Source organism: Wyeomyia smithii, chromosome 2, assembly GCF_029784165.1.
Source record: "Wyeomyia smithii strain HCP4-BCI-WySm-NY-G18 chromosome 2, ASM2978416v1, whole genome shotgun sequence".
Classification (NCBI taxonomy): domain Eukaryota; kingdom Metazoa; phylum Arthropoda; class Insecta; order Diptera; family Culicidae; genus Wyeomyia; species Wyeomyia smithii.
Window position 1 is genome coordinate 66,985,500 of NC_073695.1, and position 16,627 is coordinate 67,002,126.

Genomic DNA, 16,627 nt, shown 5'->3' on the forward strand with positions numbered 1-16,627 from the left:
TCGCTAAATTTTGTAGTGAAGCGACAATAAAAATATTTAGAAAAACTGTGAATTGCTGATGGCGTACGTAAATTGCTTCGAAAGATGAACATACTTTACTGCGAAAGTTACTTTTGTCAGTTTTTTACCCTAGAATGGAGTTTCAGCTATCGTACAAGCCACAGGAGCATTTTGAAGAACAAACACAAGGTCTAGCTTGAATTTTCGGCACACCAAGAACTCTGGTAAATTGCAATGCGCTTGAAATTATGACAACTTTGGTTCTACTTTTTCGATTCAGATAATAATTGAATTTTTATGAAAACTTTTTTTAAGAGTATCTATTTTCAATGCAAGCTAAATAACTTTTGTTATGCTTGTTTATACAAAGTCAAATAAGAATACCGTTTCGTAAACCTCTTACTGTAAAAAGCTTTAAAAAGTAATTGTTTTCGTTTGTTTAACCAAAACAGATCAAAGTGGTCTAATACTTACAAAACACGAGCAATAAATATAGCGCTATGACTATTTACATATTAAAAAGTTAGCGATTAGCGATTAGCGAAAGTTCCGCTAATGTGGGTTTAGCGTTTAGCGTTTAGCGATTATCGAGCTAAATTTTCCGGTTAGCGACTCAGCGATTAGCGTCGCTAAAATTTCGGTTAGCGGTGCCCACCACTGTATATATATATATATATATATATATATATATATATATATATATATATATATATATATATATATATATATATTTTATAATATTTATTTTCGAGTTTTATTATCTTGAGAACATATTTTTTTATGACATAGATACTTTACAGAACTAGTTTCACTTTATATTTTATATACATCATAAGTAAATGATTGGTCATCTTTTGAAAAAAACATCTTCGTTTGTATTTTATTTCCTGAAATCGGAACAAAAGAGTAATACTTTTGTGTGGCAGCTATTATTATAGATTTTTTGAAAATATTGGTCCATTCTTTTACTCCTTGTTCATATTCTTCATATGATACTCAACTAAATGACATTTTCGATGAATTCTTATTACTTTTCTGATTAGACCAATCATACAATTCTTTTGCGCTTGTAATGGGATGTTCATGTTCTTTAGCTAAACTTGCATTTCCTGTCATTCGTTTCAATATGCCACCAATTGCATCGCATGGGCCTTTACCATGAGAAGTCGCAAAAAAATGCCACTCTGCATCGACGTTAAATTTTGTTGCGATTTTTTTTCTATTTTTATATTGTGAGGCAGCTCCATCAGACATTAATATCGCTTTTTTCAACTCTATTGTTGTTTTCAAAAAACTTATTATTTGGCGATGAACACCAGAACCGCAACAGTATCATGAGATTCTGATTCAGTAAGTGCTCCAGATTCTGAATAGTAAACAACGAAGGGATGAATGGTGGCTTGACTATCATTCCAATAACTACACGAATCACAAATTGATAAAGACGTATTAAAATGAGCTTGACTGTTCAATATTTTTAATTTTGCGATAACGTTTTCGTTTAATTTGCGTAAGCTTGATGAGCACCGATGATCAGGAAAGGGTTTACAGCATTTGGACTTGGTGTATTCCATTTTCACTTTATTCATCTTCACAAAATGCAAACTGTTACAAACACTTCTGAAGAAGTGCAATCGTATTTAAATACGAAAACAGATATTATAGGTAACCCAGTAGTTATTGGTTGCGTACTTTACAAACAGTTATTATTAGTAAACAAGTAGGTAGTGTTGCACGACGAACATATTTCTTTATAAAACATTCGGCAAGGAGGAACGTGTAGGTAGGCTACAGTTTAGCGCTTGAGTTATTTATCCAATCGTTTTGTTGTCAGAGAATGAATTGTATATTTTTGATCAAGCATTCCAATGAACGTATGGTTTTTGCTGGAGAACCATGGCCAAATTGAGAAAAATGTGTATTTTCCGAAATTTTAATAATTTTTTGAGCTTAAATTCAAAATAACTCGAAAACCGATGCCTTTAGAATGTTTACTACCACGAGCTTTTTGATTTAAAATGACTCTCTGCATCTTTTAAAATCATCAGATCACAAATATTTTGAAAAATGTTTGAATTAGAATTTTTATAAAAAAATTAATCTACCATAAAAAAATGTTTTTCATTTCTCCATCCTGGACTTTTTTTCAAAAGTTGCGTATTAACGTCAAGCTTTTTTAAAGAAAAAAATAAAAAAAAATTCAACTCTATTTTTTTTAAATTGAAATTTAATGTTTATATTTTGGTCAAAAAAATTTTTTTTTGTGCAGTGTATATTTTTTGTATGGTGCATTTTTAATTCCCTACAACTCTTTCTCAGACAGTTTTTCTATACAACCAACGGTTTCTGGGCTACAATACTTCGAATAAAACCTATGCCAAAAGGCATACGCCCTTTTAGAATGTAACTCATGGGTGTAAAAAATCTCTCTATCTGTGAAAAATGCTCAGTTTGCTAAGCCAAATACGTGTGCAAAGTTTCATTCAAATCAAAAATGGTCGATATTCGACCACAGGCGATTTGGCGCGATCTTGCTCAGCTAGTTTTTGAGCTTTTGCAACAAATCGAATTGACGACGACGACGATCAAATTAGAGCAAATTTAGCAAAACCCCGATTTATCTCATAGTACCTTATAGAGTTTTCGAATTTATTTCATGAAGTTGACGATAGAAATTTCACCAATAGCCATAGAGGTTTTCTAGAGCACATACCGGTACTTGTTTTAAAATTATACTATTTCGAGAAAATTCGAAATTCTGATTCGAAATGTTCTTATTATAGCCCTTTCCCTTTTTTTTTTCGTATTGAATTTTTTGTTCATTTGTGTTTGTTTATGTTTTGATATTTTATACACTTACAATAGAGCAATTTCAAACAAGCTATTACTTGTAATTATTCTATTACAGCATTTTCTGCACTTTAAAAATTTTCGATCATTAAAAGCCTGATTCGGAATCATTCCGCCACTTATAACTGTTCTGGACTTCAAAGGAAGTAGACTTCTCTCAGTTTTGAGGTTGTTAATAATTCAAAGATTTTATTTAAGTGATTCAAATCGTAAATCGGGATAAATTTGGATTCTCTACAATAATCTAACGCTTTTTTAGTGGGTTTTGGGTTCTGGTCTATCTCTCTCATTTTTTTCGGTTTGTTGGAGTATTTGAATCGCGTTTCAGTGAGTTTGGTCTTCTACTTCTCTATCAGTTGGCTTTTTCGTTGATTTGCTATTCATTTCTAGATCAATGCTTTTAGTACTAACAATTTCAATACAATGCCAGCTGCTTCAAAATCACCATTCGTCACAAAACTTTAAATATTTGACATTCAACCTTAGCAAAGCATCTGCTACAATCGTATTGAAAATCAATACCCATGCTTCACCCCCTCTTTCGGAGTAGCACGGCTCATCCTCCAACGCAACTTTCACTAAACAAATCATATTTCCTTTCCACCCAAATAACCGGGAAAACTAGCTCGTATTCGAGGCATCATATTCCACAACTCCAAACGCAAACTAAATTCTCCACTTCCCGTTAGACTTTTCTCAATCAGTAGTTGCCCACCCGCCAGATTTTCCTGGCCATCCCATCACCACACCAAACCACGCATACATTGTAAATCCAATCAAATTTTCTCATGCCAACGAGGGCATCATTATCCACGTCACCCACACACAGTCACGGCAGTCTGCGTGTACACGCTAAATCACCACAGCCGCCTATGTCGGTGTTGATTCGCTATCCCGTCGAATTGCAGAGAGGAAACCTCCTTTTATCCCGTGTCGAAGTGGGTGGAATCGACCGGCGCAGACGGAAGACCTCAAGTATCATCTTCTTTCCTTCGCATCCTGTCTCACTCTTCGGAACGGGGGCACGTACCATCGTCACCCGCGCCCGGATCGGCAGTCGTTGTCTCTTTCTTCCACCTCTGAAGGCAACGTCTTCCTCACTCGCACCCATCATTTTATCGGGAGCCTTCTATGAAACAGTCCTACCGCCGCCGGTTGGTTTGTTCCAAGGTGGTTATTGAACAGCTGGCGGAAAGGACCTGAAGTGTAGACCCCATAACCCCGTCCTCTGTACCGGAGACCACACCACACTACCCACCGGACGAGTAGGAAACGAAATCGTTCCTGTGGCTTAATTTCTGTTTCCCTAACTAGTTCCGTTTCGGAACGGCTTGTTTGTTAGGAGCTTCCGAAGAGCCGTCATTTCTTCGTCAAAAAATATGCACCCGTCGCCGGGACGGGATCAACGGCTACGACAGCGGTGGGAGGGGAAATTGGCTAGTGCAAATTATTTTTCCCCCAACCATCTGCTCAATCAAGTTTTGATTTGGTGCAGAGAAAATAGAAGAAGGCCACCGCCAAGCTGACCTTGCCGGGGAGGATGAATTTGGCCAATGGAGCTGACAACGTGTCGGTATTACTGACCTGTTTGATGATCGAATAGAAGAAAATGATTTAAACTTATGACTTCGGACTACCGTCGTCTCCAAAATTGGCCGGAACTCTATCTTATATGGATGGGATCAATTGGGCAATTGGGCAACTGTTTTAAAATTTATAGGAAGGTGAGGGTTGTTAATTTTCCCTAAAAGACCCATGCATCGTGAAATGGAAGTTACCTGGCTAGATGAAGAATACGGCTTGCGTACTCTTCTCTTTTCCTAAAAGGTGTTGCTTAAGTTCCTCGTTATCAAAGAAAATCCATTTCTTAGGAAGAGCTACATAAAAATGTGTAACTTTTCTGTTTGGGTTATCATACCTACCAATATTGGCGATCGGCGATTAAATCGATTTTTTTTCAGCGCTTAAGACAACTTCAGTATCAGTATCAGTAGATTGTAACAATTATCAAACGATGCCATTCCGTGAGTGAACAAATTGGAAGATTTGCTGAAATATATCATTTCTCCTCATAAATTGACGGTTAGAGCCTATGGTGCTTATTACGGGAGACACTTTACGGTGAAATCAGAGTGAAGTGAATACAGGTATATCACAGAGCTCACGTAAGTGAGGAACACGTGGCAAAGTGACATCTGCCGTGAAATCTGGGTAAATACGACTGTCATATCAGTGAAGTGAAAACGGAATAACCGAGGTTTCGCGTGGAATTATTTCACGAACATTTTGAATGGTGAATTGATTCCACGAAGATGTGATAAGTCTTGAAAATTGATGATCTTGATCTATTGATAAATATAAAAATCTCAATTTTCGTTCTAACCTTTTGCCAGATTTTTCAGAATCTTTTAACCTCCTGCAAAGGTATCAGCAATTTTTTACACTACACAGTCTACACAGACTACAGCTTACAGATACACTAAAATGCATCTACGATAACTATGTTCATCAGAGTTGTTTCCACTATACCATCGGGTTTTTTCTGTTTTTCACTTGCGGGTGATTTTGATAATGTAGAATAGTGAAAGAAATGTAAGCAAAGTTTTAACTTTCATGTATTTTAAAATGTGTTGAGAAGATATTTTGTGAAAAGGCTATACGTACACATTTAGGGTTATTTCTGGACTCTCTTCCATTACCTTAGAAAATAGTTGAAAATCTCGAGAAATTGTGTTTTCTTATTTTTTGTTTGCTGCTTGAGAAATGTATGACGCTAGCAGCGCAACTTAATAGTTTTATGCAAACACTAGTACGAACTAGAAGTTGAATTTGTTTTTCATTCATATGAGAGCCCTCTCTTCCAGAGGAGGGAGGGTTGTCAAATTACCTTTAAATTATTTCTTGCTCTCAAAAACCTCACCATGCCAAATTTGATTGATTGATTTTCATGTTACGCAGAAGTTTGTGTTATATTTGTATGGGAGCCCTCCCTTCAAGAAGAGGGAGGATTCTCAAACTATTCTAATCACCTTTTCCGGCCCCAAAAACCGCTCCATAGAAATTTTCACACCGATCGGTACAGTAGTTTACACGTTCATAAGAATCATAAAGACAGACAACTGCTTTTTATATAATTAGATTGGTTGTAGTAACTGATATCGCAGATTTTACGTATTAAATTAGTGGTTCAACATCTTCCATAACAAAATTGTAATAAAAAAAACCCCGATTTTATCACTTTCCATATTTTCTCACCCCAAACATCATCGGGGGGTGATATAATCGGGTGATCACTGTATCACATATCACAATTATATGTCTCTCAAAAGGGCCATAATTTCAAACATACAAAAACGCGTTTAAATTTACACTTCTTCACATGCACATAAAGAGAACATTGAAAACCGAACCGTTATGTGGTAGAAACCATTATGTGTTTTAATTCGTAATAGAATTTTTCGGAAATTCTAACATATTTGTTTGGCCAGGGATAGATTCAGCATTGTCTTAATCCTTAATCAAGCAGCACGTGAAAAAGGATTAAGGTGCCAAATATAAACATATAGAAATCGAATCTTTCGATTCAAGATAATTTGAGAAGTATTTTTGTTTTACAAATAAAATAGTCATTTTAATAACTTCCTTCACCTGTTTATGTTGGGTGGTAAATAACTATATCTTACATTTTAACAAACATCAAAAGGCCTAGTAAAATAAGTTGGGGCCTTTATTTCAGATTCAGCTAAATCAATAGTATCCGTAAAAGTCATTTATTTCAATTTTAATGAGGTATTATCTCGTAGTGTTGTTTGCAAAGTCACGACCGCAAATTTGACGTATAACTACATAAGGCTGTTTGTTACATTTCTCGCATTATTGCATGTTAGAACGATCGCGAGGGATAAACTCGAAGCTGCTCCTTTTCAATAATTCTTTGAATGATAGTCGATAAGATAATGATGGATTATCTTGTATCAACACGTTTATGTCAATAAGTTCCGCTAATCATTGCTGGCTGTTATCTAGAAACCGGAAATTGCCAACTTGGTTTTGGTGTCAAAAACAACTAATAAATACCACCAAAGTATTCGGTCATTTTAGAAAACCGGATATCGCAATTTCGGATTTTAAAAAGGCGCCTGGATTTGATTTCCGATCTCTGGGTATCATAGCGATTCCGGAATGATCTTTTTGGCTATTTTCCAGCAATTCAACGTTGCGATTCCAGATTTTAAGTTTACACTGCGGATTGAAAAATGTCGTCAGGGGTCGATTTTTTTCATATGTCCATCATTTCGATTTCTTCGACGGAAACCGGAAGTAGTCATCGTGGATTTCAGAATGGTCTATGAAGTCGATGTTCGGCCACTGGCTTTCATTTGATTACAAAAATAATCATACTGTTCGGTAATTGCTGGTCATTTTCGGTAACCGGAAGCCATGGCGGCTTGTATATCTAAACAGCAAATGCATAGGATTTCCGGTCTCTGGGCATCATCTCGGTTATGGATTCACAATTTCAACTGTTTTCCAACAACCGGAAGTTGCCACTTAAAACTTAAAAAAGGGATTTTTGGTCTGTTCATCATCTCCATTACAGAAATGTCTATATTTGGTCATTTTCGGTAACCGTAAGTCGCCATCTTGTATTTCCAAATAGCGTCTGGATTTGAATTCCGGTCTTTGGGCATCATTTCGGCTATGGAATGACTATTTTGAAATATTTTCCAGCAATCGAAAGTTTCAACCTCGAATTTCAAAATGGCGTCTGTGGACGATTTTTGGTCTATGTGCATCATCTCGATTACAGAAATGCCAATTTTGGGTGGTGTTTGGTCATTTTCGGGAACCGGAAGTCACCATCTTGGATTTTAAAACAATATCTAGAGCTGATTTCAGGTCTCTGGACATTATCTCGATCCCAAAAGTATCCATTTTGGGTGGTATTTGGTCATTTCTGGCTGTTTTTTGTAAACAGGAAATCGACTCTATGAATTTTAAAGAGGTGTGTAACCGTTTCAATCTCTAAGTATTATTTTGGTTTCATGACAAACCATAATAGTCAGTTTTTGATAATTTTCTGAAACCGGATGTCGCCATCTTGGATTCTAAAATGGGGTCAAGATTTGATTTCCAGTTTCGGCACTGTTCTGGTTTAAGAAATATTATATTGGGTGGTATTGGGCCACTTTGAAACGTTTTCCAGAAACCGGAGAATGGCATCTTGACATCTTGGGTCGATTTCCGGCCTCTAGATATTACTTCGGTTTCAAAAATACCCTCATTGGCCTTCTTTCAGTTCTGATTGGTCGAAATCTGAGTTCAAAACATGTCTCGACATTTTTAATAGCTCAATAGTTCCTGTCATGACATTACAACTTTGCCGCATATTGATGGAGGCGTAATTAATTTCACAATCCACTGTTGCGAATACGAAGATAATCTGTTGGGAACCAACATCATGAAAACACCCTTGAAACTTGACACCTTGCAATCAAATTAAATGATGATGGAAATAACGATCTCAGCTTTGCAATACAAAAATTCAAATTGATAAATTAGACGATAATAATGGTTGTTGCATACTCGAAAACCCCTATGTACAAATTTTCACGGTAATCGGTTCAGAAGTTTTTGGGTCTATAGGGAACAGACAGACAGACAGACATTCGCATTTATAGATATAGAGAAGATAATTTATGTTGACTGAAAACAGATTCCAGAAGAAAACTGGCTCCGTGAAAATCATTGATTATTGAGCCGTCTCAACAAAATTCAATGAATAAAAACAGAATTTCCTTCGAATACGAAGTCCTAATTCTTTGTTTCAACCTATTTCCCTTAGTGTCAATGTTGTATCGAGTATTCAAAAATTAGGATAATCTATACTCAGTAGCTGTGATTCGTTGCATCTTTAGAATCAGTAAAAAAAAACAGCTTACACAATTATTATCGGCGGCGCACGCTCGGGTTGTTTCAAAACAAAAAATTTCGATTTTTTCGTTTTTATTTCTGAAGACACGCTTGAAGCAATTATTCATTTTTAATCTCTTTTCACTTATTTTTTTCTCTCCTTATTGAGTCTCCACAGTAAGTTGATTCCTGAAGAATTTCGCCTCAACTCAACCAGATGTTGGCAGCACCCTCTCAAAATTCAATTAAACATTTCTTTTTTCAATTTATCTGTACTAGGGATGACTTTTAGAGAAGTGTTTAAACTTTTATAGAAAAATATCGAAAAAAATGTATTTTAGATCTTACACAGACAAAAATTCATTTTTGGAACAAAAAATGGATTTAAAAATATCGATCATTTCCGGTTTTTTTCAGAATAAATTTTGTAGATAGATAATTTAGTTAGGGGCAATCCACATACCACGTGGATAGATTTTCAACGATTTTGACCACCCCTTCCCCCTCCTCGTGGACAACTGCCCATATAAAATCTAAACCCCCCCCCCTTAAAGCAGTCCACGTGGTATGTGGATGGCCCTTTACCTATTACTCTTCTGAACAAACTAAAGTGGGAGCTTTTAAGGAAAAAGTTTCTCTAACAAACACTTTTTCATGTTTGACGTGGTTTCACGTCTTTCACTTCTTAGACCATAACCGTTCGGTAATGACAAGAGACAGAGAAAAGGTTGTCGAGGACCAAGACAATACTTTCCTGCTTACGTGAATGGCTGCATTATATGGCTGAAAGTTGAAATTATCGTCAATGATACCTGTTGTTAACAAAACCAACATGACAGTAGCTCGAGTAGTCCGTAGTAGTGGAGTTCAACCTTGTCGTTTCTTCGCGTTTTTCATGTAAACCTGATGAATTTTCCTTCCTGTACTTTGAACTCAATTGCGTCACTCCGCCGCTTAGTTGTAATGGCATATTCATTCCTATATACAACCCTCACAACCACATTAGAGTGTTTTGATAGGTTGCCAACATGGTTAAATGTTGATAGGACAAATATTAAAACAACAGCTGCGCTTATAAAAAAAATTCGCATCAAAACTTCAAAAATGTTATAACAAAAAAAAACTGTCAAAACACTAATGATGATTAACCAAACCTTATGGCAATAATATAAATACCGTTGAGAAACCACAATGGTTAAACGGTGGGGTTTATCTGCTAGATTATTAGACATTTTATTTTAAATTTTAAGGGAGAAAAGGCATATCATTTCAGGTATAAAATACAAACTCGTAACCAAGCTTGTCTAATAAAGTGGGTATTCGATAATTTTCGATTACTGAGTTTATTTCTTTAGTGTTCTTTAGCTTAGTGTTTCAGTTCAAGGAACTTTTTACTCGAAGAGCTTTTTGAAAAATATACTTGGCAATGCTCCCTTTACTTTCAATTCTGAACCAATTTTCAATCTAGTTGTTACTCAGCAAACGCAAATATCGACGACTAACGCGTAGTCGATCTCTCCGTCTCGCTCTTTGCAGCCTCCATCTTCCCGTCGGCCGCCTCCTGGGGCAACTGGGGCAGCCCAGCCACCAATCTGTACCCCTCGCACACGATGTCCCACGTGACCCCGTCGCACGTTGCGCCCCATCTCGGATCGTACCCACACTACGCATGACCGTCACCGACTACCACCACTTCGACGCATCACCATCATCACTCGCAGGTCGACAACTTTGACATCTACAAGAAGCTGTCACCGTACGAATAATAGCAACAGCATCAGCCCCCCGCCGACAGCAGCAGTGTGTGCGAGCAGCTCTACCGGCGCAACTTAGATAAATGTATTTTAGATCATCTAAGCAAATGTCTCAACTTTTAAATTTCCAAACACAAAGAATCAAAAGGAGAAAAAGAAAAAAAAGATATTAACATACATATTTTAAATGGTAAGATTATACAAGGCAGCCGAAAAGAGCGAAGACCCTAGTCAGTGTATACTAGCAATATTTTTGGTGTAAACAAAAACAAACAATTCTCATATGTCACAACAACAAAGAAAATGATCTAGTCTTCTTGAATAGTCGAGTCATCGTAGATATTTAATTATTGTAAGAAACTTATTTATTGTCTGTACATAAAGGAACATTGTATAAAAAAAACATGAAAATATTTCGGTTCGTTTTTGTGATATGTACATGCAAATTGGCAAGTATTAACAAACTTGAAAAAAAAACTAGTCTTCTATTTTGTAACATTTATTAACCAAACAGTGCAAAAATGCTATTTAAAAAAACCCTTTTACTCATATTTTCCATTCCATTCTATTTTTTTTTTTCTAGTATTAAAAAAGCAAAAGCAAATATTCGTACATACAAAGACTGTGATAGTTAACGACACTTGTTAAAATTTTGTTCTCGCAACAGTTTTTACTGCAATCGTCTACAACTATTGAGGAAAAACTATGTTTTACCGGTGGAAAAGATCCGACATCTTTACACGTAAGGACAGATCTTAGCTTTCACCTGTACATAATTATTTACAAAGTCTAAACATACTCAGACCGAAATAAGTGTAGTAAACTAAACGAATATCGAAGTAAGGATAATTCTTTGAGTAAAAGGAAAATCATGAGCAATCGTATGGATGAATTGAATCAGAAGAAAAACGACCGACTGGTGCGTTGGATTGTTCCCATGGTGGAGCTTGTAAATACAGAAAAAAGATGAAATCAAAGAAAAACGCACTCATCGCTGTGACGATATGCTTATCAAGATCGATCGTGGCTACAGTAAATGTGTGCAGTTCATAGCAAGTTTCTCTCAAACAGCTAATATCAGATAACGAGTGAAAGTCTCCCAACAAAATAATCGTCAGTGGCTGGTACTAAATAGAACGAACATATATTTGAAATTCGTAATTGAATGTCTATTTCCCTGTCTGTCCCTTCCCACATTCCTCGCCCGCAGTAAGTCCGACAGGTCCGTCTGGTCGCAGCACGCGGCCAGTAGCAGGACCTCGGATCCGGGCGATCCGGTATCAGAAATACAAATATTTAACAACAACAAAAAAAGTAAAACCTTATATTCAATTATAAATGTGTAAATGGTGTGTGACAAAACAAAAGCAAAAAATAAAAATACAAAAAACAAAGCGAGAACTAAGTCAGTCTTCATTGTACATGGAACAAAAATATGATAATTAAAACTAAAAATGCTAATAAAATTCGTATACATGTTTGAAGTTTAACCCGACTCAGTCCGCAATCACAAGGCCCTTTCACAGCTGTTAAATTTACAGTTGGCGAACTTATCACAGGTATCCATACTTTTTTGTGCAAATTATTGAAACCAAAAAGCTCCACTGTGTTCCTATTTTGGCCATAGCATTCCTACATTAGCCATTATTTCGATTATACAATCTAGTTTGTTTCATTAAGATGGAGAAAAATGACGACTCTATTTTTTTATGTTATTTTAATCAATTCAAATTTCTGCGGTAATCAAAAGTTTTTCTTCAATTAGTTTTATAATTTGTTCACCTTCGTTATTAACGTTAAAGCCACAGTTTGAAATAAACTCTAATCAGTGCTTTTTTTTGCTAACGCATAGCCAAAAATGATAAGATTCGTTATGCCGGCATGTCAGGCCAGTCCAGAACGATTCATTGCAGTTCAATATTCACTCTAGTTCTGTTGTTAGCAATGAAGTCCCTCGTGTTGATCGTTTGTACCGGTTTAATTTCGATTCTCTTATCTGCTGACGCGGTCAATATCCTATACATAACCGGTGCAGTCTCCAGAAGCGAATTCACATGGTAGAACCAGTTTTATTTGTTCATTGGCGAAATATTTCTAGCTCCTCTCACATTCTAGGAACAAACAATTGATGTATGGCTTAGCTGCCAAAGGACACAACGTAACAGCATTAGCAACACACGTGGATGAAAATGCTCCAAAAAATGTTCACTTCATACCACTGGAAGGAGTTTATGAGTCACTGGTTCACAACTCGTTGCATGTTGAAAAAAATCGCCCTTTCCGAACCTTGTACAATAGGGCTAAACAGTCAATCAAATCGTGCGAGTTGATACTCAAAACGAATGAATTCGCATCCTTAATGAACTACCCGAAGGAATTTAAATTCGACTTGATCATCCACGATGAGGTTGTTGGGGCGTGTGCGGTTGCAATTGCCCAACACAAATTCCACCTTCCTCCTATGATCAGCGCTACTGCCTCCAATACTGTGTCAGGAACCGCGTTCAGCATCCTCCCAAATCAACATTTTGATTCGGGAGAGGATATGTGTTTTACGGGGCGACTTAAAAACTTTCTTTATAATACGTGGGAACACATTCTGGAGCAGTGGTGTGTGCGTCCGAAAATGAACCAACTTGCTCGCAAAATCATTCCGGAAATTTCAGATGTCGGAGGACTTACGAAAATGGCTCGTATTCGTTTGATTAATGCCAATGCTGCAATTCAGTTTCCGGAACCGGTGATGCCAACTGTAATTCCGGTAGGAGGATTACACATCCAAAAGTCGGAAGCGCTTGCGAAAGATCTTGAAAAGATTTTCGATGAGGCTACGAACGGTATAATTTACTGTTCATTTGGTTCAGAAATTAATGGCGAAACGTTTGGTGCCACAAGAACGAACGCAATCCTTAATGTAATGAAGCAACTAAGCCAGTATCAATTTGTGTGGCAAATCGAGTTTAAGACACCCCCAAAGGTGTTGCCAAAGAATGTCCACATTCAGTCACAATTCCCACAAAATGATATTCTTGCGCAGCCCAAAGTAAAACTTTTCATAACCGAAAGCAGCACTTTAAATAGCCAGGAAGCAATTTGGTATGGAGTTCCAATGATCGGAATACCATTTGCTGCTGATCAGTACAGAAACATTAACTATGGAATGAAACACGGAATAGCGAAGCGACTCTCTCTAGCCGACATGGAGTCTGAAGACACCTTGAAAACAGCTATAGAGGAAATGTTGACCAATACATCGTAAGATATATTGACCACATTGCAATAATGGAACTAAACTTAGGTTTTTTTATCTTTCCAGCTACTTCAAAAACGCTCAACTGTTGTCGAAAATATTCCGCGATCAACCGGTTAACCCGCTGGACCGGGCAATCTGGTGGGTTGAGTGGGTCTTACGAAACCCACAGATCGAGCGTTGTTGGCGACCGGTCGGTGCTGGAATGTGCTGGATCAGTAGAAACGGTTACGATGTGCTGTTCGTTGTGTTTGCAACGATTGCTATCTCGATGCATATCATAACAGGTCTTATCTTTCGGCTGTTACGTAAGAGGCGTTCCTTATCGCGAGAGGTGAAACCGAAGCGGGAGTGAAGTTTTTTGCTGAGTAATCTTTTCGGCAGTATTTTCTACCAAACAAATAAAGAATAATGGAGAATACTAGTATCTATGTTTAAATAATTAACTTCCAGCAGAATAACCTTCAAACGTTGAGTAGTCGATTTTTGTCGACACCCGAAAAATCTAGCGAGATAATTTTCTCTCTTAGTTGCAAAATATTCTCGTTAAAGTCTTTAGCCCTAAGTTTCAATAAATCCAGATAACCTTTCTCCTCAAAACCGAAAATATCCTTTTATACCATCAGTACCGTTCAAATATATTTCGAGGATGTTTCTTATGAAGCTTCAACTAGAGAATAATTCTGTCTGTGAGAGCCCCGAATTTAACTAGCTTTTAATATGATCATTTCCATTAAACACGTCTTGTCAATCCAAGTTTCAAGATTTGAAAAAAATTTGAACCAACATTGATCACTAGTTCTCTTCAAGCCGATATTTTATTATCATTTGATTTAAAATATATCAAACAACTGTATCACAACCTCGATGCACATCATAACAGGTCTTATCTATCGAATGTTAAACAAAAAACTTTTCTGTTGCGCGAACAAGGAAGCGGGAGTAAAGTTGAAGTGAGTGTCAATAATCCTTTTTTTTTGCTGAATAATGATTTATTTTGCTCAATATAACAAAAAGCTTTCAGAGGCTCAACATACTTTGTTATCTTTTCTGAGTGATGGAAAAATGTAACTAGCTTTTAATATGATCATTTCCATTAAACACGTCTTGTCAATCCAAGTTTCAAGATTTGAAAAAAATTTGAACCAACATTGATCACAAGTTCTCTGCAAGCCGATATTTTATTATCATTTGATTTAAAATATATCAAACAACTGTATCACAACCTCGATGCACATCATAACAGGTCTTATCTATCGAATGTTAAACAAAAAACTTTTCTGTTGCGCGAACAAGGAAGCGGGAGTAAAGTTGAAGTGAGTGTCGATAATCCTTTTTTTTTTTTTTTTGCTGAATAATTATTTATTTTGCTCAATATAACAAAAAGCTTTCAGAAGTTCAACATACTTTGTTATCTTTTCTGAGTGATGGAGATGAAATTATTATCTACTGATCCGGAAAACGTTGCCCCACTGTTAATTACTGATAACTCATATTTAGCTGGAACCTTTGCTGCATTTTGCACTTGTTTCTCTAGACATTGCATTCAGTATCAACGACTTTTTTCATGATGCCGGAACCAGAGTACCTAGTGTACAGCCTTTACATAGATTTTTCGATTCTACCAATCAGCTGTTTACAGGTCGTTTCTCTCCAGTTATTTTTGTATACCAGAGAAAAAAAATCCCAAAAAAAATCTTCAATTGGACAACATTGGGGCAGATGCGATGGGGTGCGTATACTGTGTACAAAAGGGGTCGGGTTTTTTGGCATAATGTGTGGATGCCTTTTTCGTTTATTTCTTCGACCGATCTTCCTTACGAATAATTGTTGAGGTTTGCAGGATATTATATAATTGAAACTGGGAGGTTTTTCGCTTTTGAAAAGATTTACCGTGAACTTTTTGCCTACATTTTTGTGCGGCTCATAGTGCTGTAGAATGTACTTGCGCAATGCTTCTTGTTTCGACGCCATTTTGAGTAAAACTGAGAAGACAGAGAAATCATCTACATCTACAAGCTTTCACTTCTCTAGCGTGTTTGTTGTTGAGTTGTAGAACTCAAACAAATTCCAAAATTTTAATTGCTACTCGTTAGTCTTTGACGACGGGATAATCCCTGCGTTTGAATAATCCGAGTAAAGACTGCTAACAGTGATTCTCTGAACTCTTTTTCAATGTGAATTATAGGTCCAACACTATTTTTTTATAGTGATCGTAAAAAAATTAAAAAAAACAGTATGTTGGAGCATTTCCAGCTCTGTTTGCGTGAATCGGTTGGCCTCGACTTTTTTTTCTTTCATTGGAATAAAAATTCGTTGATATGGTACCACTCATAGTTCCATTCTCCAATAAACCACTTTATTCGTCAAAGGGCGTGTTGAAAAACGAGATTTTTTCCTTAAATTCTATCATTTTGACACTTAATAACAAAATATCCTAACAGATAATCATTGTAGGAAATTACAGAAATTTTCAGGAAAATTGAAGCATCATAACAAATATTACAAAATGTATTTTTGTTTTTCTAACAATCAAGTCGTCAAACCTAGCCAGGTTTCGGAACCATTGTGAATAAAGCCACTTTCAACAGGGCTCCGATCCCGGAACTCGGTCAATAGTGGCCAATAGATGTTCAAGTGGCCGAATAGCGATTAGCAATAGTGTTTTTTTTATACTTGATGTCGCAAGCAAGGTTTCGGTACCGTTGAAAGGGTACTTACCCCACGGTTCACCTCAATCAATCCGGAAAAGCGGAGAGATTTCTAAGATGTCCTGTACTATCCTTTTAACTAGAATATATTTGAGATCTCTTAAAAAAGGTTGGACCACATTCGGCTTAGTTCTTGCGAAATGGTAGGT

General features: G+C 36.5%; 2 protein-coding genes across 2 annotated transcripts in view; both read left to right on the plus strand.

The window, feature by feature from the left end:
- LOC129722287 (DNA-binding protein D-ETS-3) overlaps positions 1 to 12,001 on the plus strand; it is a 198,722-nt gene extending 186,721 nt beyond the window's left edge. The window contains exon 9 of the mRNA XM_055675614.1: positions 10,300 to 12,001. Within this exon, the coding sequence (XP_055531589.1) occupies positions 10,300 to 10,436 (137 nt within the window). The 3' untranslated portion in view covers positions 10,437 to 12,001. The remainder of the gene's footprint in view (positions 1 to 10,299) is intronic.
- A 443-nt stretch (positions 12,002 to 12,444) lies between these two features.
- Positions 12,445 to 14,282, plus strand: LOC129723616 (UDP-glucosyltransferase 2-like). Its single transcript, XM_055677946.1, has 3 exons — positions 12,445 to 12,574; positions 12,633 to 13,772; positions 13,834 to 14,282. The coding sequence occupies exons 1-3, from the start codon at positions 12,462 to 12,464 to the stop codon at positions 14,120 to 14,122; spliced, it is 1,542 nt and encodes a 513-aa protein (XP_055533921.1). The 5' UTR covers positions 12,445 to 12,461; the 3' UTR covers positions 14,123 to 14,282.
- Positions 14,283 to 16,627: the final 2,345 nt, after the last annotated feature.